General features: G+C 39.0%; 1 protein-coding gene across 1 annotated transcript in view; it reads right to left on the bottom strand.

Moving 5' to 3' along the window:
* Smarca5 (SWI/SNF related, matrix associated, actin dependent regulator of chromatin, subfamily a, member 5) overlaps positions 1-22,186 on the bottom strand; it is a 37,895-nt gene extending 15,709 nt beyond the window's left edge. The window contains exons 1-13 of the mRNA XM_028753400.1: positions 21,633-22,186; positions 19,170-19,244; positions 16,374-16,540; positions 13,670-13,770; positions 11,989-12,089; positions 11,140-11,319; positions 9,524-9,679; positions 9,303-9,434; positions 7,483-7,551; positions 4,279-4,388; positions 3,348-3,574; positions 1,705-1,826; positions 802-954 (exon numbers count right to left, since the gene is read on the bottom strand). Coding sequence (XP_028609233.1) covers positions 802-954; positions 1,705-1,826; positions 3,348-3,574; positions 4,279-4,388; positions 7,483-7,551; positions 9,303-9,434; positions 9,524-9,679; positions 11,140-11,319; positions 11,989-12,089; positions 13,670-13,770; positions 16,374-16,540; positions 19,170-19,244; positions 21,633-21,806 — 1,767 coding nt within the window. The 5' untranslated portion in view covers positions 21,807-22,186. The remainder of the gene's footprint in view (positions 1-801; positions 955-1,704; positions 1,827-3,347; positions 3,575-4,278; positions 4,389-7,482; positions 7,552-9,302; positions 9,435-9,523; positions 9,680-11,139; positions 11,320-11,988; positions 12,090-13,669; positions 13,771-16,373; positions 16,541-19,169; positions 19,245-21,632) is intronic.
* Positions 22,187-22,959: the final 773 nt, after the last annotated feature.

A 22,959-nucleotide genomic window follows, 5' to 3' on the forward strand; every position in this document is an offset into this window, starting at 1 on the left:
AGGGAGAGGGAGGAGGGAGAGGGAGGAGGGAGAGGGGGAGAGAGGGATAGGGAGAGAAGGGGAGGGGGAGAGAGGGAGAGAGGGAGAGAGGGAGAGAGGGAGAGGGGCAAAAGGAGAGGGAGAGAGGGAGAGAGGGAGAGAGGGAGAGGGGCAAAAGGAGAGGAGGAGAGGGAGAGGGAGAGGGGGAGAGGGGGAGAGGGAAAGGGGGAGAAAGAGAGGGAGAGAGGGAGAGAGGAAGAGGGGGAGAGGGAGAGAGAGAGGGAGAGAGGGAGAGAGGGAGAGAGGGAGAGGGGGAAAAGGAGAGGGGGAGAGGGAGAGAAGGAGAGGGAAAGAGGAAGAGGGAGGGGGGGAGGGGGAGAGGGAGAGAGAGAGGGAGAGGGACAGACACAGAGACAGACAGGAAGTTGAGAAGGGAAAGATGTATTAGGATGAATCTCAGAAGAGCAGGCAGGGGCAATAGGAGATATATATGACCAAAGTGAAAGAGTAAAAGATTATATAGCTATAAAAATAAAGAAAATTGTGGGATGAGGAGATAATTAATTGGGTAAAGAACTTGCTACCCAAGCCTGATGACCTGAGCTCAACTCCTGAAAACCAGATGATGGAAAGTTAACTCCCGAGTTGTCCTGACTTCCACTTCTACACCAGGCAGAAATGTGTTGACACACTTTCTAAATAACTAAATTTTTTTTAATTAAAAGAAAGTTCTAGTAGGTAAAATCAGGATATTTATAAAATGAACATATCCTGCCTAAGACATCTATTAAGTACACACAGTATTTACTTGTTACCTCTTACCATAGCCTGAAGATCAACTTGAGGATTCCAATCTGAATCATATAAAATTACTACATCAGCAGTTGCAAGATTGATGCCCAGACCACCAGCACGTGTGCTTAGCATAAATACAAACTTTGTGCTATTTGGTTCATTGTATGCATTGATGGAGTCCTATGGAAATAAAATAAGTGTTAAGAAATTTTTGTTATATTTGTTATGGGATGGGATTTTTTTTCTTTTAAGACAATCTCACTATGTAGACTTCCTTCTGAAACTCACTATGTAGACTTCCTTCTGGCTCCTGAATACCAGGTTTAAAGATACTCTACACCATATCCAACACTGGTGGGATATTTTTTATATTGCCCACGCTGGCTCAAACACCTGCTCCTCCTGCAGTTACAACCAGCTGGGGCTACAGGTTTATACCATCATGACTGACTCAGAAAGTTACTTTATCTAGGGCATGGTAGCACATACCTATAATCAATCCCAGCACTGAGGAAGAGGCAGTTTAAGATCACACTCAACTACACACTGAATTTCAGACTAGCCTGGATATATAAATCCCTATCTGATGTGATTGGCTCAGTAGGTTAAGAGCACTGGTTGCTCTTCCAGAAGACACTGGATCGATTCCCAGCACCCATGTAGCAGCTCACAACCATCTGTTACTCTAGTCCCCAGGGTTCCAATGCCCACTTCTGGCCTCCTTGGGCACCAGGAACACACAAGGTACAGACAGACATGCAGGCAAAACACCATCACACAAATAAAATAAATTTTAAAAGAAAAATACGTATTTTTAAAAAACAAATACTCTGATATAATACAAACACATTAAATTGGTACACACTAATAGAATATAAAAAATAAAATTGTTTTATCTGATTTTTTAACTCCCCACCCTTTTGTACTTACTTGTCTCTCATCATGGGGTGTCTGTCCATCCAACCTGCAGTACTCATAATTTCTCCACATGCAATAATCTTCCAAAATGTCTAATACCCTTGTCATCTGACTAAAGATTAGTACTCGTGAACCTGATGAACATAAATAGCCCATTATCAGAAATTTCTAACACAGAAATTTTTATTTAAAAATGTAACACTAAACAAATTATCCATCGAGTTCCAAATTAGCTATTTGGTTAAAAGGATAAAAATGAAATCAGTAAATACCCAGGCCAGTCATTCTCCACGTATCTTCCATTATAGAACAAAACAAAGAGTGCCATGTGTACAGTATACTAAGGCAAAAACTCTGCTTTAGGAGAGTGAATCATTAGCCTGTTACCTCATTTATATTTAAAAGTTGTATTACAGCACTGCACATTTTTTCTTTAAACATGATTCCCTAAACTCTCCAACACTAAATCCCTAGTAGTCTAATGATGGGAACCACATTTTAACTTATAGACCATAAGTGTGTGTCAATTCACTAACAACTACAACGGTGGTTTTGGCTGTCATCATCAAGGTCCATCTATTGGTAAAGCCATCTGTGGTGGTTTGAATATGCTTGGCCCAGGAAGTGGCACTCTTTGAAGGTATGGCCTTGTTGAAGGAAGTGTGTCACTGTGCGCCTGGGCTTTATGACCCTCTTCCTAGCCACATACAAGCCAGTCTTCTCCTCTTTGCCTTCAGATAAAAATGTACAACTCTCAGCTCCTCTTACACCATGCCTGCCTGGATGCTGCCATACTCCCACCTTGATGATAATAGACTGAACCTTTGAACTTGTAAGCCAGCCTCAATTATATGTTGTCCTTAAACTTGGTCATGATGTCTGTGCCTTCTTTTCTTCAAAAATCATACCTAAGCCAGGCAATGGTGGCACATGCCTTAATTCTAGCAAGAGGAAGAAGGCAGAGGCAAGTAGATCCCTGAGTTTGAAGCCAACCTAGTCTAGAAGGAGCTCAAGGATAGCCAGGACTACACAGAGAAGTCTTGTCTTGAAACACAATTAGAGAAATTTGAACGTTCACTGTACTCTTGATATTACAGAAATCTGTTTCTTTTGGGACTGGTATTTATCTTTAAAAGCTGCATAATATACAAAACCACTATAATGGGATGTTTCATTTCAATTCATCTAGGAGAACTATACCTATACACATACAATCCAGACATAGTCATTCTCATAGAAAAAAATTCAGAATACTGTAAATAGAAATGCTTTGAGTACATATAAATAATATTTAAGTAAATATTTTAAACTCCATAAAAGAAAATACCAGGACAACATCACTGTCTAACAAGCTATCTGGGAAATGTGCATATAGGAAAGGCAGTCCTGGTATCTTATGAAAAAGATGAAATGTCTAGGAAAGCTACATGAAACTGAATGGTAGCTACTCTGCATGTTTATACAACTTCTATAAGAATTAAGGCCTAAAATTAGGGGAAGAGGATTTGGCTAAGATTTTTAGTTCTTTTAACACTTAACACTTCAACTTTAAAACTGTTAGAATAAACATTTCAAAGTGTTGTATTTCATCTTTTTAATCCTAGAATGTTTAAAGTTTTCATTATTTTTCAATGTAATGCCAGTACCACAGATACCTTGTTCTTTTAACTTAGGAAGTAGCTTGTCTAATACCACCATCTTGCCACTGTTGGTAACGAGATGCACATCTGTGGTGTACGGTGGACCGGGCTCAGCTCCATCGAAGAGATATGGATGATTGCAGCATTTCCTCAACTGCATCAAAATGTTCAACAGCCTCATCTTGTCCATCTTCCCTGCTGAGTTTAATATGTCTATATCTTTCATTAATATCCGAGTATACCTATTAAAAAGAAAAATTGTTTAATGCATGACACATTGCACACTTAATTCCCTCACTCACCCCAATCACAAAATACTTAATAATTTGAAAAAGTATTGCCTGAAATTTGCTTCCAATGATCTAAGTTAAGAATAAACAGGTACAACACAGATTTTAAAAGTTTCTCATGTTTGTATAAAAGGAAATCTATTTTTCAGTTTATGTGGTGATGATGAAAGGGCCCAGGACTTTGTGCATGATAAACACTTTAACAACTGAACTATATCCTGAGCCATCATTTTTTTTGTTTTGTTTCATGGATCTTAATTCTATTATGTCTTTATGACTGGCCAGCAAAATGCTATACTTTTTAAATATAGAAATTATAACTGTTTTAAGTGAACCTTAGGGGAAATTAAGTAGAAGCATATCATTCAATGTTAGGATAATAAAACTAAACCTCTAGTTTTTATCACTTGTCCAAAATAAACAGAAGGAAGTCCCACCACCAGAATACACTTGGGCAGCAGAAACCACACTGCAGCCCAGTCTGGTGTGCTGATTTGCCTCCTGCCACCAACTTTTTATGGGCACTGAATTAACAGATTAAGCCTAGTCAAGCGCACAGAAATTCTAAAGACACAAATTAGATAAATAAATAAATAAAAGACTGTAAAACGAAAATCCGGGAACAACAGTATTGTCATGCATCTCAGAACACATACCATTCTCGTTGCATTTTGCTCAGACCCACATAGATTTTTACTTCTTTCTTTGGAGGCAAACTTTTTTCAACATCAGCTTTAATTCGACGAAGGAGGAATGGACGTAAAACCTTAGAAAGGGAAAAAAAAAAGATAACCTTATCTACAATATTGATATTATTTCAAAATCTTAAATTATGTACCAAATACATGGAAATATTTTGTTTGAATAACATCTATTTTTAATAGTTTCCTGACCAAAACACACCATTTATTACTATTGCATTACTGAAATCTCATCGTTCATTCTATATGTGAATATTTATATAATACTTGTTATATTCTCATTAAATACTAGAAAATAAAGAGTTTTAAAACTCTTTTCAACATTGCTAATTCATGCTAGTTTAAAAATTAGTTACTAGAACACATACTGTTCAACACTGCTTAAGAAATGGCTAGCCCACATTAAGAGCTGTATGACTAGCTTTTAAATAATTACCCATTACAAAAGCATTCAATGAGGCAAGTATAAAAAACCCAATTCAGTTCAGTTCAGTCTTAGCAAGTTGACATATCCATGTAGTCAGAACTACAAATCCTTGAGACCCTCCCAGTTCTTTCCTAACAGGAAGCAATATTTTTTCTTCTTAAACACAGATCAGTTCTTACCTCTTATTTTTAATTTTATACAATTCTTTATTTCTATACTTTATCACTTGTAACTTTATTCAATGTTTGTGATTGGTATCTAGATTTCAAAAAGTACTAGTTCTTTTTATAAAATATAAGTTTTAATATAACAATAAAACTAAAAATTATTTTTATACCTTCTTTGTACTAGTTTACTGGCTTATAAAAATGACTGTATCACAAAACAAATTTAAAATGGATGAGGAAACCCATCTTCAACTCTTGTCTGATTACAGCATATATCAAAGCTAGGACAAACACCAGCTACTGCAAAGACAAAAAGACCTTCAGTCCCACTTGGCTCTCTTCTAAAACTGTCCAGCTAGATACAGCTTGATAAACCCAGTCAGCCAAGAACTCAGCAGACTACCTACAAACTCTAAAACTATTAAAATGCAAGTTATAAGACAGAATTTTGTAGAGAGCAGGGAAGTGATTTTGTATCATTATATAGTTGATAAATCATTCCTAAGAATACCAAGGTGAGTTACAAATTTTTTAATTATTATTATTGAGTGTATCTGTCCATGATGTACCTGCTACGACACACATTGGAAGACAGAAGCCAACCATGTCAAATCAGTTCTCTCCTCCCACCTTGGTGAAGGTGTCAGGGATTTAAGATGGGTCACCAGGCCTCCAAAGCAAGCACCTTACTATAATGCTGCTGCATGTCACCAGCCTCCCAGGCTGACTGCTCTATGTCCCTTTCACCACAAGGCCATAATGGGGATTTCAGAATGCAAGGGCAGGACAACAAAGTAGAGAATACCATTTCTCTTCACCCTTGAGCATATCACACTACTCTGAGAAAAATTAACAAAGATACCAAACACTTGACTGTTGCACAGGCACTTTAGCCTGCTTTATTTACATGGACTAGACATTTACTTAAAGGAAAGCCATGAAGTAAAGGACATGAGGAGAAAGTTAGAAAGGAATCAATTCCTGTGCCTCATTTTTCATCACTAAAATTTTATCAACCTTTCAAGATTTCAGTCCTTTAAATAAGAAAAACCTAAATCATATGCTTGACTGTTATCTGAATTAAAAGTTCCTAGGAGACTATCACTACTCTCAGATATACTTAACAAAAAAATCTCAATACACAAGAATTTAAAAGTATAATTTATATAGAAAAAAAGACCAACCTAGCAATAAGGGCTCACACTTGTAATCCCAACACTTGGAGAGGCTGTGGCAGGATTACCTAATACAAAGCCAGCCAGGGGTGCAAAACAAAATCGCATCTCAACAAAACACAACAGAGAAAAGAGGAGAAAGAAGAAAAATAGCCACTGAAGCCAGGAACCTGTGCAAAGTATATGTTTTCAGTCTTTGTGCTTATGATCCAGGAAGGAAAACACTGCAGTTTTCTGTGGGAAGTCCTATGAGTGAGAATGCTCAAAAGACTAACAATGGAATACATAAATACACAAAGTACCTAGGCTAGCCTCAGCCTAGATGGTCAACAAGAAAGACAGTAGATATAACTGAGACTTAGGCTATGAAGAAATCTGGAAAGAGATTCAATTAGACATAGTAAAAACAATGAAGAATAAGTGAAATTAGTCAAATGTTTCTAGCATATTTATGTAAAAGTAAAATTAAAGCTAAAGAATTCTGAGAAGAATAAGATGTAAGGAAGGAGAGGTTAAACAGAGCATGATTTATCTCCCAGGGAACTTTTTACATGTTTATAGTCATTTCTATTGTCACAAATGGCATCTAGGAGGAAGTGTTAGGGACTACATATATATAGTACCCAATACAACCTTCTCTTCTCCTCCTATCCCCTACATATTATCCAGGCCAAAATGTGAACAAGTGTTTAAAAAGCCCCAGTATTAGGTCATGAAAGAACTTCTAGTGCATGGTTACAGTGTCTTGCTTGAACCTGACAACCAAGAGTGTCCTTATCTAACTACCAACTTTTACCTATGAACTTCTACATGAAGGAGCTGAACTATGCATTAGTTGCTTTATGTACACTCACTATATTTAGAGACAGATGTATCAACTGGATCTTTCAGATATCAACTTGTCAGATCCTGCTACAGAATTTAATTGAAACTAAGCTTTAAGAAGTTATCTAGTCAGGCGGTGGTGGCGCTTGGGAGGCAGAGGCAGGTGGATTTCTGAGTTCGAGGCCAGCCTAGTCTACAGAGTGAGTTCCAGGACAGCCAGGGCTACACAGAGAAACCCTGTCTCAAAAAGCTGAAGAAAAAAAAAAAGTTAGAGTCTGTCATCAGGTACTGTTTTATCCTTTCACTATACCTTTTAAAACTAAGAGACTACTTTCTTCATTACATTAAAAGTCCATCCATCCATCCTAGGTTCTAAAACTAGATCCTAAAACTATCAAATATCAAAGATCATCTCTCCAATATTTCAAACAGTGGATTTTAAATTCAAACACACACACATATATATATAAACATATATATATATATGCACACTATACCATACTTCTGTTAACAGCAAAATAATGAAAATACTTTCCTATTAAAAGTATGTTCTGACCATACTTACCATATGAAGCCTCTCAACTAGCTTTTGATCCCCAAGGCAATTATTTGTATCAAACCAGGAATCAAAGTCCTAGATCAACAAACAAAATAACATCATAAGGTCAGAGATAAGATTAACCACAAATGCCCTATAACTTCAAGTCTAATAGTTTATTAGTTTCTAAAATTAATATAGTACCTGAGTTGTAAGCCACAAAAAAACAATTTAGCTTAAGCCCTTACTTCCCATATCAGGTTTACAACTAGCTCCAGGACAAGTGGCTGAATCACATTGCTCCCTAAGCATTTTTTTTCCGTTAAGTACACAGACAGAAGTAATTAGAAGACACAACTCAAGGTTTCCAGAGAAATGTTCATCTCATTAATTTAAGTGAAATGAGGTAAAAAGCATTTTGTTACTATTTAGAGAAGAGCTGCATAAGGGCAATTTCCTTATCAAGTATCCTGAAAATATCTATTATAAATTTGTTATGTTAAATAAACATCTTATAATCACTGTTATAACTGAAGGCTTTAACTGAAATCATTAAATAAGTGTTAATTAACCTGGCAAGAAAAATAATCTTGAAACTATTTATAAAACAGTAAATATTTAAAAGAATTGAAACTTTCAAATCTGAATGTACTTTTCCATACACATTTCTGTTCTTTGTAAAATAACCCTTAGCTGGCTGATGGTAGCACATGCCTTTTATCCTAGCACTCAGGAGGCAGAGACAAGCAGATCTGTGAGTTTGAGGCCAACCTTGTCTCTAGAATGATCAGGACACCCAAGGCTAAACATAGAAACTCTGTCTCAAAAAGATAAAAACCAAAAGAAAAAAAATGCAAAGAAAATAACCCTTAATGTAACAAACCAAACTAATACCTTTATAGAATGTACTAACATGTATCTCTACAAAGCTCTCCCACCCACTCCAGATGTAGAAACAAACATTCAAAACTGAACTCCAGTTTGGCCCTTGTAATTACTAATTGCAGACTATCAATACATAAACTACTTTCTGTCACACAGCAAAAAAGTAGTTACTTATATCATCATTTTTATTATGTAAAAATTGATAAAGACTAAGTTACTACACCATAATAAAAGATTGGTGTGATGTTCACTGTTCATTGTCAACTTTACAATCTAGAATTAGCCCAGAGCTGTTCTTCCCAACACATCTGTAGGGACTCTCTTGATTACATGAATTGCTGTTAAGACCCATCTTAAATTGTGTAACTATTGCCTGGATTGGGGATCTTGTATTGTTTAGAAGAAAGAAAGAAAATTGAGCAGTAGGATACATTTATCACACTGTCTGCTTTCTGATTTTGAGTGAAGTATGATCAGCTACGGCCAGCACCTACCATCCTGTACCCTTGAATTGTGACCCAGAATAAACCCTTTCTTTCTTAAGCTGCTTCTGTCAAAGTATTTTGCCACAGAAACATGAGAAGAAAATAAGACAAAAAGGTTAAACAAATCCCTCCACATTTGAAGGCCATCTCTTAATGTTAAAACACAATGTGTAAGATACACAAAGATACTTGAAAATGCCTACAGACAAGCCCTTAACCTAGAAACCCTGAGGCAAAATTAAACAGCCTTGACTGCCAAATAGGAAGATTATGCCAATCCAGATGAGAAACTGATGGGAAATGACATTAAAGCCAAGGTTCAAAAGTGAATAAATTCTAAGAATACATAATCAACTTAGTAGGTTAGTAACAGGCTAGCTACGTAAGTATAAAAAATTAACGGCCATATTAAACAGTGTTATTATTAGAATATAGGCATTAACTAAAATATTATTAACCACAAAAAGAGAAGCTTACATCAGCTGAGTTAAACACATCTGGTAACAAAAAATTTAGAAGTGACCAGAGCTCGTGCAGGTTGTTCTGAAGAGGTGTCCCTGTTAGCAACAGTCGATTTGTTGTCTTGAATTCTCTCACTATTTCTGACAACTGAAAGAACCAAAGCCCATTATTAGAACATTCTGAATAAGTAACAAGCCCTCAAACACATAAAATGTTCATATTAAGTATCAAATTACCTTAGATTTTTCATTTTTTATCCTGTGAGCTTCATCTATAACTAAGTATCTCCAGTTAAATTTTTTGAACACAGACTTCTCTTTAATAAGCATTTCATAAGATGTGACACACACATCCCACTCTCCTGGTAATAAAACATCCCTGACAAATGCAGCCTGTAAAACAAAAAAAACAAAACAAAAAAAAAATGACACCACTCAATTACACATTAAATTCATTTAACAAGTAATCAACACCAAGAAAGGAATGAATAGCTAGTAAGTAAGCACTTCAAGCTGCCATTCTACCACTGAAATTACGTCACTGAACACTTAATGTAGTTTTAACTTAGTTTTCAAAAAGTTGAAGTAAATCACGAAATTCCATAGCCTAACTTTAAAATGCCTTTCCACAGTTCCACAAGTCTTGTGGTCCTTAGGAAACAGGATCTGTGAGATAAAGTAAGACTGACAGTTGGCAGTAGATGCTCTCAGTCCTTTGATTTGTAGATGTATTAGCATATTGCTATTATTGTTATTTTATAGGTAAGGATATGACATTAAAAAAGCAGAAGTGGTTGACTTCCCCAAACAAAAAACAACTTGGTAACTTAAAAGAACCCACATAATCTATCTACTGAGGGGCGAAAGAAATCAAGCCCGCTACTGGAAAGAAGGCTTAGTGGTTAAGAACACTTGTTCTTGGGCTGGAGAGATGGCTCAGTGGTTAAGAGCACTGACTGCTCTTCCAGAGGTCTTGAGTTCAATTCCCAGAAACCACATGGTGGCTCACAACCATCTGTAATGAGATCTGATGCCCTCTTCTGGAGTGTCTGAAGAGATCAACAGTGTACTCAACATGTATGAAATAAATAAATAAAATGCTTTAAAAAAAAAAAAAGAACACTTGTTCTCATAGAAGACTAAGGTTCAGTTCCCAGCACCCACACAGTGGCTCACAGCCATCCATAAACTCTAATTTCAGGGATCTGACTCCCTTTTCTGGCCTCAGTGGAAACCAGGCATGCAAGCAAAGTACCCATAAATATAAAATAGTTTTAAAAAACTAATCTAAACTAATTAAGTATAAAATCATTTAACACAATCATTTTAATCAATGACTGCAATTATGTCCAACTTCCAAATCTAAGTTCTTTATTCTTAATAATGTCACTATTTCCATGACTTTGTCCCAAAAAGATGTGGCTAAGAAGTCAATCATTTAACTCTATTTGTAACGTAAGAGCTCATTACTAACTGACTCAACTAATACTTAACAATTACTACTCTATGACTATGACCACTGTACCCTAATCTGGAAATCTGGCCCCTCAAATTCCTAATGATCTAACATAGTCAAAAAAGCAAGCTAATATTTCCAAATAAATAATCTTGGACTTTATACAATGACTTCCAAGAAAGGAAGAAACAAACTGAAAATAAAATTAATAAAATTAATAGTTTATTCTAGTCTTTAAAGCCTTCTCAGATGAATTACAAGACAGCATTAAAGATATAAATTACTAATACGTTGCAAAGATCCTTCCTTTTTAATCCTTTCTCCAGTTATTTCATCTTAAGCCTAAATTTAAATTCCTTTAATATCAAAAATACCATTACATAGTATAAAAACTTACTCTTTGCTCTTTATCTCCTATCAAGCAAACAGACCTAAGTGTTGGTACCCATCTCTTGAATTCACTCATCCAGTTGTGCAATGTAGACTTGGGAACCAAAACCATATGAGGACCAGGAATATTTCTATAGTGTTTCATGTATCCAAGAAGAGAAATTGTTTGAAGTGTCTTTCCCAAACCCTGAAAAATTCATATTTAATTGATTTAATCAATTTAATTACATTAATCAAATTAACCATTAAACCATTATTAGAACTGTTCTTCCATACTTATAGCTCCATCATACATAGGAATATTGAAAAGAAATTCTGAGTATGAGACAGCATGACAAGCTTTACTGTGTGTGCAAGTTTACACTTAGGACTCATACATAAGGAAGGTATCAACAGCACCTCAAGACTCAGAAACTGTGATATCCCAAAGTAACCCATCAGAGACAGAAGTGAAATACATCTGACTGCATACTTTCCCCACCCAATTGTTTAAACATTACTTTGAGAAGAATTAAAATCTTCACTACATAACTAGTAAGTAGTGAACAGAAGATGTTTTGTCAAACTAAACCATGTGAGCTATTTTTAAAAATAGAAAGAAATGGTCAAATTATTGCAAAAACAACAAAGTTCTGAAAATGCATTTTAAAATGTACTCTACTGCAGAGATGGTAATTCTTCATGTGTGAAGATGTCACTTATGCAACTAAGTCAGTTGTTTATAGTACTTTGAGAAAAAGATAGCTGTAATCAAACAAAACTATTAATCTCTCTTGTTACAAATTTAACGCCAAACTATCTTAAGTTACAACAAAAACAACAACAAAACTCTTCAAGCTTCAAGATAAATACATACCATTTCGTCTGCAAGGATACCATTGATGCCATTCTCATACAGAGAGATGAGCCAATTCAATCCTCGGACCTGATAATCTCTCAGTTTACCCCATTTTACATCTAAAAATAACAACAAAACACAATGCTCATTTTAAGGACAAGAACTATAAGACAGGGCTGGCCCCTTTTATCTGATGTTCAGAGGTTTAACTGGAACCGACAGGTGTCTACTTCTCTTTTCTAGAGGATACATGTATAATGGGGTTTCTGAGAGGCTAAAATCATTAAAAATAGTTAATGAAATCTGGACTCAAGCAGGGGCAGTTGAATACAAGTAACTGATAATGAAGTTATCAGATAAGGAACTCTGACTGTTGGCATCAGATTCCTCATTGAAATCACTCAATCCAATCTTAAACCACATTGGTCTTCAAAGTATCTCTGGCCTCTTTACCTCGTTTTAATGTTAGCACATTTTTAACCAAGTGTTTCCATCCTTCATAAAGATCAGATAGTGGTTCTCTGAAGAGTTTCCTTTCTTCCCACTGAGAGTAGAAATAAAGACAGGAAATTTCTTCTCCAAGTCCACCCTTTCTATTCCTTAAGTTCTTTTACTGATAGACCGTACGTAAGTACATAAGGACCCATGTCCTTCAGTACACAGACATGACTTGTACTTCCCTAGATAAATCACTGCCTAAGAACGAAAAGCTAATCAAGACTGGGTACACTAGTTAAAATTTGAGAAAGAAATAATCCAAATTTCCTTTCCAGCTTGTCATACATGTAGCTCTAGCCTCTAGCTTGATTTGAAGAAAAAAAAGAAAAGAAAGAAGAAATGGTGCTTCCTAAGGCAAGGGAGAAATGATGTTATGTTAAAAAGTCAACCAGAGAGTGAGTGAACTCTAACTAAACAAGCGTTCAAATTCTATTAGTTGTCCACACTAAGTACAGGAGTTGCGAAAAAGCTAGGCTTCAGAAGATTACAGAAGCTTCTAACCCTATCAGAAATCAAGATTTCTGATAACTAAGCTGCTATCTTACAAAAAAAACATTAATACATTTCACAAAAATAAATCATCATCAAAAAAAGCAAAACATTTTCATGATTTTCCTCTTTTACAGAGTTTTCTAATTTGTGAAAATATGTGGCAAAAATCATTCCATTTTACATGGATTTTAGAACCATAGAAAGCGGAATGGCATCTTCATATACTTTTGAAATATAGTACATACTATCCTCTCTCAATTCTAGGGATCAAAGCCAGGGCTTTGCACATACTATAAGCTATAACCCCAACCAACATATTAACATCTCAGATAAAAACAAAACAAAAACAAACAAAGCCCTAAAACTTATTCACAGCCAGTAACTATCCAACATTACTAAAAAAAAAAAAAAATTCCTTTATAAATTATAGGAAAATAAATTCAAACATCATCTAAGGGATTCTCAAAAAAGTCTCCTTTGAAAATCAAATGATTCGCCGGGCAGTGGTGGCGCACGCCTTTAATCCCAGCACTTGGGAGGCAGAGGCAGGTGGATTTCTGAGTTTGAGGCCAGCCTGGTCTACAGAGTGAGTTCCAGGACAGCCAGAGCTACACAGAGAAACCCTGTCTCAAAAAACAAAAAAACAAAAAAGAAAATCAAAAAAGAAAAAAAGAAAAGACAATCAAATGATTCAATGAATTTAACTTACATGATGGAGAATCTTCAAATCGAGTACAAACATTAGTCGCTTTGGAACTTTCTGTTAATAGCTCTTCGTCCTCCTCTTGCTCTGTCCTACGGTGTCGGTAGCTGTCAAAATGAAAACAAATCAATTTATAATGAGTTTTATTTCAATACAGTAGCCAAATAATGATATCACAATAATCTTAACAGGCATCTAAATTAAGACAAGGCTACAGAGTAGCTCAGTGGTAGATAAGAGCACTTGTCTAGCATGAGTAACAATCCTGAGTTAAAAGGCAGGCAGAAGTCTTGAGTTTGGGCCAACCTGGTCTACAGGTTCAGGAGTAGTGACTAAGGAATTCATTAGAATAACTCCCAAAGATTGCTTAGGGACTAGAGAAATAGTTCAGTCAGCAAAGTGCTTGCCTCCCAAGCATCAAGTCATTAGTCCAAGCTTATCCATCCATCAAAATAGAAGCCAGATGCAGCTTGAGCTTGCAATCCTGGTACTGAGGAAGCAGAGATAACCAAATCTCTGGTCTTAGCTGGCCATGCCTGTAATTTCAACAATCCCAGGAACAGAGAAAAAGACTGAGTTTGAAGCCAGTCTGGTTATACACTGAGATATTGTCTCTTAAGAGTACAGAAACCCATCCCATCTCCAAAATAAGAAAGGGGAACTAGAAATACATCTACCTGTGATTAACTGCTTGCCTAGTGTACCCAAGGCCTGGGGTTTGATCCTCACAAGACTATCTCAAGAGAGAAATCTCAATCTTATTTTCCAATAATACTATTAATAAAGAACCAAAACAGTAATTTACTGTATATTTTTTGTGGACAATCTTTATCTTATAGAATTACAAACTAAAAGAGCAAGAGCATTTCTTTTAACATCAAGTTGATTACCCCACAATAATGCTTATAAAAGTAATTTCTATAACACTGATATATTTAAGTAGCTAACAACAGCTTGTATGTGAACAACTTAATACAGCTGAAGTATACACCTGTTCCTGAGTAACAAAGAAGGCTCAAGGGGCTGGGGGGACATGAATCTCCCTGTGAAAGTGAACTAGAACTGACATTTCAAGTGGATGGAGAGGGTGGTCTGTGTGATGGGTTGGGTACAGTAACAGGAGAGGGATCAGGTTGGGGAAGGATGGAGGAAGAGAGTACTGAGAGAGACAACCAGAATGAGGTGTGCAGGGGGAGGGGACAATCTCTGAAATGAGCTAGAAACATAGTGCAATAGAAACTCTAAGGAATCTATGAGGGGTTACCCTGCTAAGACTCCTAGTAATAGGAATACAGAGCCCAAACTGGCCATCTCCTGTAACTAGGCAAGACTTCCAGCAGAAAGACTGTAACACTAACCCAGCCATAAAACCAGTGACCTATAATCTGTCCTGCCTACAAGGTGTACTGGAGTAAAGAAGGACTGAAATTACAAGAGCAGCCAACCAATGACTGGTCCAGCTTGAGACTAATTCCAGAAGAGGGAGTCCACCCCTGACACTGCCTGGAGAGCCAGGAAACAAAGGCTGGATAGCCCAGAGACCTAGGATAAAAAGTGATTCCTAATGATAGTCTGCTATACTCATAGACTGGTGCCTAGCCCAATTGTTAGCAGAGAGGCTTCACCCAGAAACTGATGGAAACAGAAACCCACAGGCAGAGCTGAGGGAATCCTGTAGAAGATGGAAGGAAGGATTGGGTCAAGGACACCACAAGAAAAACTACAGAATCAACCAATAAGGACTCATAGGGGCTCACAGAGACTGAACTGAAAACAGGGAGTCTGGATAGGACTGACCTAGCCCCCTCTGCATATGTTACAGTTGAGCAGCTTGGCCTTCTTGTAGGATTCCTAACAATGGGAGCAGGGACTGTCTCTGACTCTCTTGCCTGCTTTAGGAACCCTTTACTGTAGGGTTGCCTCATCCAACCTCATGAGAGGAGGTGTCTAGTCTTACTGCAACTTAATATGCCATAGTTGGTTGATATCCATAGGAGACCTGACCTTTTCTGAAGAGAAACGAAGGGAGGAGTGGGTGGGGGGAGCAAGGAGGGGAGTAGGTACAGGGAGGGACTGGGAAGAGGGAAACTGAGGTCAGGATGTAAAAACAAAAGAAAATAAATGTATGTATATTAAAATAAAGTTTCTAAGTATAAAAACAGCACTTGTATATATACAATTGGTAAGAAAATAAACTGGAATATTCCAAATTAAACTAAGAAATTATGATATTTATTCCCTCCAGATGAACATACTTTCCTATTTCAACTAATCACTTATCAATTTTCACTTTGATAAATATGGTGAATTTTATAAGCCATTGGTAGAATGCTTATCCAGCAAGCATGAGGCCCTGGGTTCTATCCCCAGTACCAAAACCAAAAGACTAATGCACCTATGAAAGATAAGAACATATATCAGATACAAATGCAAGCCTGGATGAGCTATGTGTATGTAAAGACTAGTAACACATCTAACCTCTGCATTTTAACCTGAAGAATAGCTTAGCGTCTTAATTCCATACACGACATGGCTGCTCCAACTCACAGAGCCTACAATGGGATAAAATAAGTCCCTGTATCTGTTTTTAGATATTCAGACACTGATGGCCACATCTGTGAAGCCACAGAAAAATACATTTAAAACCTTAAAAAAATAGAATTTAAAAAGTACGTTTGGTTTAAACTATCAAATATAAACTATTACTCACTCTCCAACTGAAAGCAGATTCTGTTTTTCATCCTTTTTTACCCGTGGGCGCCCTGGTTTCATCTTCAAGGGTGAGGTTGGAGTCTTCTGAGCAGCAGGCTGAATGAAATGTGCGAACAGCTCTGTCTGCTTTAATAAATATTCAAATCTATTTGCTCGGTCAGTTTGCTGCAAAATTTAAGACACATTTTATCAAACTTTAAGAATCCATTTCAACATGCCAGCACGTTGAAGCTCAAGAATCAAAGTGAATTCCTGAAACATGCAACATGGGTGACTCTCCAAAGCACAGACAAGACAAGCACAGGTTTGAATAGAGACGAATACATGAAGTGCTAGCTTGTGGTTTAAAGATGAGAAGGTAACAGGCTAGGGCAGAAAGGATTCACTGCAAAGGGGCATGACAGAAAATATTCTACAGCACGCCTACAGTGAGGCTTAAATGAATTTATATATTTCCAAAACTAAAATTATATGGCATTATCGTTTAATAAGTTGAGTCTGTGTGCCATTTGTATGCCTGAAGAGGTTGGAAGAAGTTTTCACATCCTCTGGGACTAGAGTTACAGACAGTTGTGAGCTGCCATGTGAGTGCTGGGATTTGAACCCAGGGCCTACAGAAGAGCAACAAGTGCTCTTAATCACTGAGCCATTTCTCCAGCCCCATTAAAATCTTTATATTTTGCTAGCATATATATTATGCTAACTCTATATATACACCATAATGTTGGGAGTTTGAAGCTTTTTAATATATTTTAAAGTATTCTCTAATATTTGAAGGTGAAATAAAAGCAAATTTTGAAAAAATATTTGAAAAGTTCTACTCTAGCCAGAGGGGATGGCACGCTCCTTTAATCCCAGCATTTGGTAGAACTGAGTTCAAGGTCAGCCTAGTCTACATAGTAAGACCCTGTCTCTCAAAAAAAAAAAGGCAAAACAAACAATAACAATCAAAACCAAACAAACAAACAAAAAACCCAGTCTATCCTGTACCAGACAGCTAGGTGGTAAACACAAGACTGGAACAATGTTCATACTTTTAAGGAATATTTTTTATTTGCACATTTTACTTCTTAAAATTTTAATGTTCTTGAGTTTAAACACATAAAAGGCACTAAGAACAGGGCCATAATAGGCATTCACTGCTGGCCATTATCATCAAAACTGAATGTGAACATAAAGCTCTTTGTGGTACTAAGTTGAGGGAAGTACATGATGTTAACTGGCCCTGTAAACAGAGTAAAATATCAAGATTCCTTTTTTATAAACTAAGGAACTATTCACAAAGCTGGTACTGTAGCTCAACAATAGAACACACATCCACAAGGTTTGAGCCTCAGCACAAGAAAAACACAAACCCCTTCACAATGTAAAAAAAATGCTGAGACCAAATTGCATATTAGTCCTTGAACATAGTAAAGAGCAATACTAGACATACATACAACAGTTTGTGGATTTTTTTTTAAAATCATTTCAATGCCAAAAATCTTTAAAGGTATTTTTAATGCAAGTGGGTAATTACATCATACTATGTAGCCCTCCTAAAATACTTGTTTGGTTTAAGTAGGCAAACAATACCCCACATTGTACATATTTCAATTAGCTATCTCTGCTCTACTTATAAAAATTAAACACAAGATTATAGTACACTGAGCTCCACAGAGCAAGCAAGAGCCAGACACTGGACAACTCTGTGCCTCACAGAGGAAAACCAACTAAACATGGGCAAGCAAAGGAGACTCTAAGAAGCCAAAAGGCAAATTGTCTTCTATATACATTCTTTGTGCAAACTTTTGGGAAGAGCACAAGAACAGCACCTGGATGCTTCTGTCAGCTCCTCAGGTTCTCTAAATGCTCAGAGAGGCAGAAGACCATGTCTGCTGCTAAAGAAAAAGGGAAATTTGAAGACATGGCAAAGGCTGACATAAAATCCCGTATCACCCATACACAAAGGGAAGACCAAAATGAAGTTTAAGGATCCCAAAGAATCTCAGGCCTCCTTCTGCCATTCTGTCCTGAGTATTGCCCAAAAACCAAAGGAGAACATCCTGGCTGGACCTCTGATGTAAAGAAAGTAGGAGACATGTGGAACAACCTTGTGGCAGGTGACAAGCAGCCCTGTGACAAGGAGGCTGCCAAGCTGAAGGAAACATGAAAAGGATAGTGCTGCCTACAGAGCTAAAGGAAAACCTATGTGGCCAAAAAAGGGGGTAGCAAAGGCTGAGAAGAACAAGAAAAAGGAGGAGGACGCAGTGCAGAGGGTGAAAGGAGGAGGAAGAGGAAGCTGGTTCTCACAGGTTTTTTTCCTTGTCCATAAAACATTTGACCTCCCTAAATACAACTCACTCCTTTTAAAGAAAAAACTGAAATGTACGGCATGTAAGATTTGTTTTTAAACAGCACAGTGTCCTTTTTTTGTACAGTTAACATACTACTGAAAGTGTCTTTAGATAGCCCTGTCCTGTAGTATTTTCAATAACCACTAACCTTGCCTGGTACAGTCTGGGGACTGTAAAGTGGCATGGAAACTTATAACAAATTCTTGTTGATGCACAGCACAAATTAGTTATGTATGTGGAGGGGCAGTTTTTAGGGTTTTTCAGTTTTGTTTTTATCTTCAGTTGTCTCTGATGCAGCTTCTACAAAAATAATTGTTGTTAACTGAATACCACTCTATAAAATTAAAAAGCTGTTCTGCTGACATTCTGAATGCTTCTAAGTATATACAGATGTTTAGTAGATCTAATTATCTTAAGAAAAAAGTTCATTATAAACTATTCACATATCTAGAACATACCATTTTTTCTTCATATGTTGGATCTGGTTCTTGGATTTCTTTTTGCTTTCCAGGTGATTCATCATCAAATACTTCCTGGTAGGAAAGGAAAATCATCAAATTGTTTAAGGATTGTCAACTCACTCATTTCATTCATTGTCATACACTCATTTCTTGAAAAAAAAATCATTCTAAATAATATATTCTTGCTCCAAACTCCCTAGATATTTAATGGCTATCAGATAACCTGACATGAAACCTGATATGGATGAAATAAAATACTATGGGGATAATCACTTTTCCCAATTATAAACTGTATAACTTTTGCCATGATAAGAATATTATCAACAACACCCTAAAGCAAAATTGCTTTCTATACAAGCCATAAGGGCAAATCTGTAGCTTTTCAAATAAAATTATAAATACAAATTAGGTAACATGAATGTGAACAAAGTTCTCTTTGTGTCATAAAATTCCATCTATCTACTGTGCTATTTTATACAAACGTATTCATGGAAGGAAGCATTAGTCGCTAATTTCCACTATCTAGAACGTTACCCAAAAAAGGAGCTTAAATTAAATACGCTTAGTTTGACTCCTAGTTAGTAATAAACATTCTATTCTTAAAAATGCTTTCACCTTGACATTTAAATGCCACACCAAAGTGACAAAACCTCCAGGTATAACTTACAGAGTCCCTGCAGGGAACATTCAAGGAAAAGTACAGCTACAATAGTAACGTGTATTTTCCAACTGCAGATATTACTTCTATAATTCAGTATCTTTTTTCCCAACTATAAAACATACCTAAGGTCATCAGATACATAAGGCAAGTGTACTCAATTCAAACCTAATTCTGATTCTAAATTTATTTAAGACCATGAAAAGCACAGTCTGAAGATAACTGTCTTAAAAGACAATAAAATAGCCAGGATAATTTAAACCCCAATGAAATACTTGAATTTTTGAGTTGCTGTTTCTGAATTAAAATTTAAATATAAACACGTATGTGAGAGCACCAGATAAGTGGTATTTTCATTAATCAAATGAGTAAACTGAGTCTTCTAAGTATAAGAATATCAACCGTTTCTATTTTTTCTCAATCTTATTCTTCACTCATTTTCTTTTGTTTATGTCGTAATTACTGCTTGTTTATTGTTTTGTTTTGTTTTGTTTTTTGGGATACGATCTCTCTGTGTAGTCCTGGCTGTCCTGTAACTAGCTCTGTACACCAGGCTGGCCTCGAACTCAAGAGATCCGTCTGCCTCTGCCTTCCAAGTTCTGGGATTAAAAGGCCCGAGCCACCAGTGTCACTGGTGTCCAGATTCCTTTATTTCACGGAATAGAAATCTAAGAATCCGAGTTAAACAGCCTAAGAAACTCAAAAGACCATTTGAAATCTTAAGGGGGGGGGTAATCAAGTACATTTTTAAATTGAAACTGCATTCAGTTCAAATTGGTGCATTACACTAGCACCCAGCTTCCCCACTAAAAGTTGTTTCAAAGATTAACAACGTTATTTCACTCAAGACGCCCCATAAAAGTAATGCAGACTGCCCCATCACCTCCTTATAGCGTAAATTCTACACTAAAGCTCATTTCTGTAGTATTATTTCCAATCTGAGGATTAAAATTCCCAGGAATCTTCAGACTGGAACCACAGAATAGCTCAAAACAAGACCAAGGCCAAGAATAAAAATTGTAAGCACTAACTTTGTTCCCAGGCAACTCAAAGCCTGGGAGCATATCCAAGAGACCTGACTGGCAGCTCCCCCATTTTCCACTCTCTCCCCCCTTCCTCCAGCATTGTCACCATCATCTGGCCCACTGAAGCCCCAAGAAGATGGTTCAACCGCGATTCCTCCAAGTACCTTCAAAAGGAAGCAACGCGCTGGGCTAGAAGCCATCACCCTCCCCCGACGCTCCCATTCATTCGGTTTTCCATGCATACAGCCCTAATTGGATGGGGATCCAGGACAGGTGCCGCGGCTGTCACGCTCGCTCCCCTCCCGGTGGAGCAGGGCCCGGGAGGGGCCTCCCCTCGCTGCACAGAAGCAGCTGCGCCCCGCTTATCCCCACCGCGCACTCGGCCCTCCAGCTCTCGCCATTGTTTCTGCCCAGAACAGACAGATGCCGCCCCCGCCAGCACCGGGATGAGGCACTGGAGGCGCAAGTCCCCAGCTGCGACGCTGGGAAACGTCGCCCTCGCCTCGGGAATCCCAGTCCAAAGGGGCATTTCCCTCTCCTTCCTCAAAGTTTAGTGCGAACTAAAACCTAGATCGGGGGGAATTGAGCGAGTTCTGGGGGAGCCTAGTGATGGAGGAAACGGGTCCCCTCGACCACAGTAATCAGGAACATGTGTTTCGTAAGAGCGACCGGAGATCTGGCTAGGCAAGCTACACGGCGGGGGAAACGTAAAGGTAAAGAGTGGGAGACACGCCAGCAGAGCATCCATCTCCCTCCCCGCGCCCCGGCCGCGCTCACCTCCATCTCGGTGTCCGCGGGACCCGAGCCCGCAGCACTCGGAGCCGCCGGCGCCGCGCCGCCCTCGGGGCCGCCTTTGTTGCCGCTGCTGCTCCCGCCGGCGCCCGCCGCCGAGGGCTTGGAAGGCGCGCTCTCGGGAGGCGGGGGCGGCGGAGGCTCGGCCGCGGACGACATGTTCCGGCTGCGTCACCCGCCGCGGCCACGGGCAGGCGCGGCGCCGAGGGAAGCGGCCTAGGACTGCGCGGCACTGGCGTCCGGGCCGCCCGAAGAGCGAGACCCGCCCGGAAGCTCCCACGCGCAGGGGCTCCGCCACCGACCCGAGCCGGCCCAGCCGCGCCGCTCGCCTCGTCGTCCTCTTCCGCGGGACTCTGCTCTACTGGCGTTTACCCCACGGCGGGAATCACGTCGACGAGGGTGGGAGGGGCCAGCGGGGTCACGGAGGTCAGGGAGGGCGGGCTGCCTCTGAGGAGGCGGAGGGCCGAGGGAAAGGGAAAGGAAAGCGAAAGGTACTGAGCGGCCTCCCGGCGCCTTCTCGTCTCCCGGAGTAGATTATCTTCTCCAACCAACCAGGACAGCTACCTACGCCACCCGCTCTCAAGCCTCGCGAGAGCGCTAGTTCCCCCTTTCGAAGCCCGGATCGCGAGGGCGCATGCGCCTGCTCCTCCTTGGCCCCGCCTCCTCCAGGCCTCTAGCAGGAAGTAGAGGGCGAGTGGGCGGGGCCTCGAGCAAGCGCGGCGGCAGAGTTCTGCGCGTCCGCTCCTCGGAGTGACGCGAGCTGGGTCTTCGGCGCTCCCGTAACGGCTCGGCTCGCTGGCTCCCGCCGCGCTAGAGAGGCCCTCCTGGGAACAGCGCGACGGCCAGGCGTCTGTTAGGCACGGAGCAGAGGCCTGAGCTGGCCTTCGTCGTCCTGCCGCCTTCGCTCACGGGCGTGACATTAGGTGACGTTGGGCCCCTGAGAAGAAAAATTACCTCAGAATTTAACTGTGTGTTCGCTCCGTCAGTCAGCTTCGTTTAGAGAGTTCGGCTCTTCGGCGTTTGTCAAGTTCAAGTGAAGCCAGAAGACACGCTACTCTGTGAGAACACGAATGGCAACAGTTGCAGACAAATGATGGCGTGTGTTCGCATCAAACAAAAATGCACATTTGTCTTGAGAAGTGTTTACCAGGTGTGATGCACACCTTCAATCCCAGCACTTGGGAGGCAGAGGCAGGCGGGGCTCTGAGTTCAAGGCCAGCCTGATCTACAGAGCGAGTTCCAGGACAGCCGGGGCTACACAGAGAAAACGTGTTCATTATTCGTGTTGCTTCTGTCATGGAGGCTACTGGGG

Source organism: Grammomys surdaster, unplaced genomic scaffold (assembly GCF_004785775.1).
Source record: "Grammomys surdaster isolate TR1022 unplaced genomic scaffold, NIH_TR_1.0 125947, whole genome shotgun sequence".
Lineage (NCBI taxonomy): Eukaryota > Metazoa > Chordata > Mammalia > Rodentia > Muridae > Grammomys > Grammomys surdaster.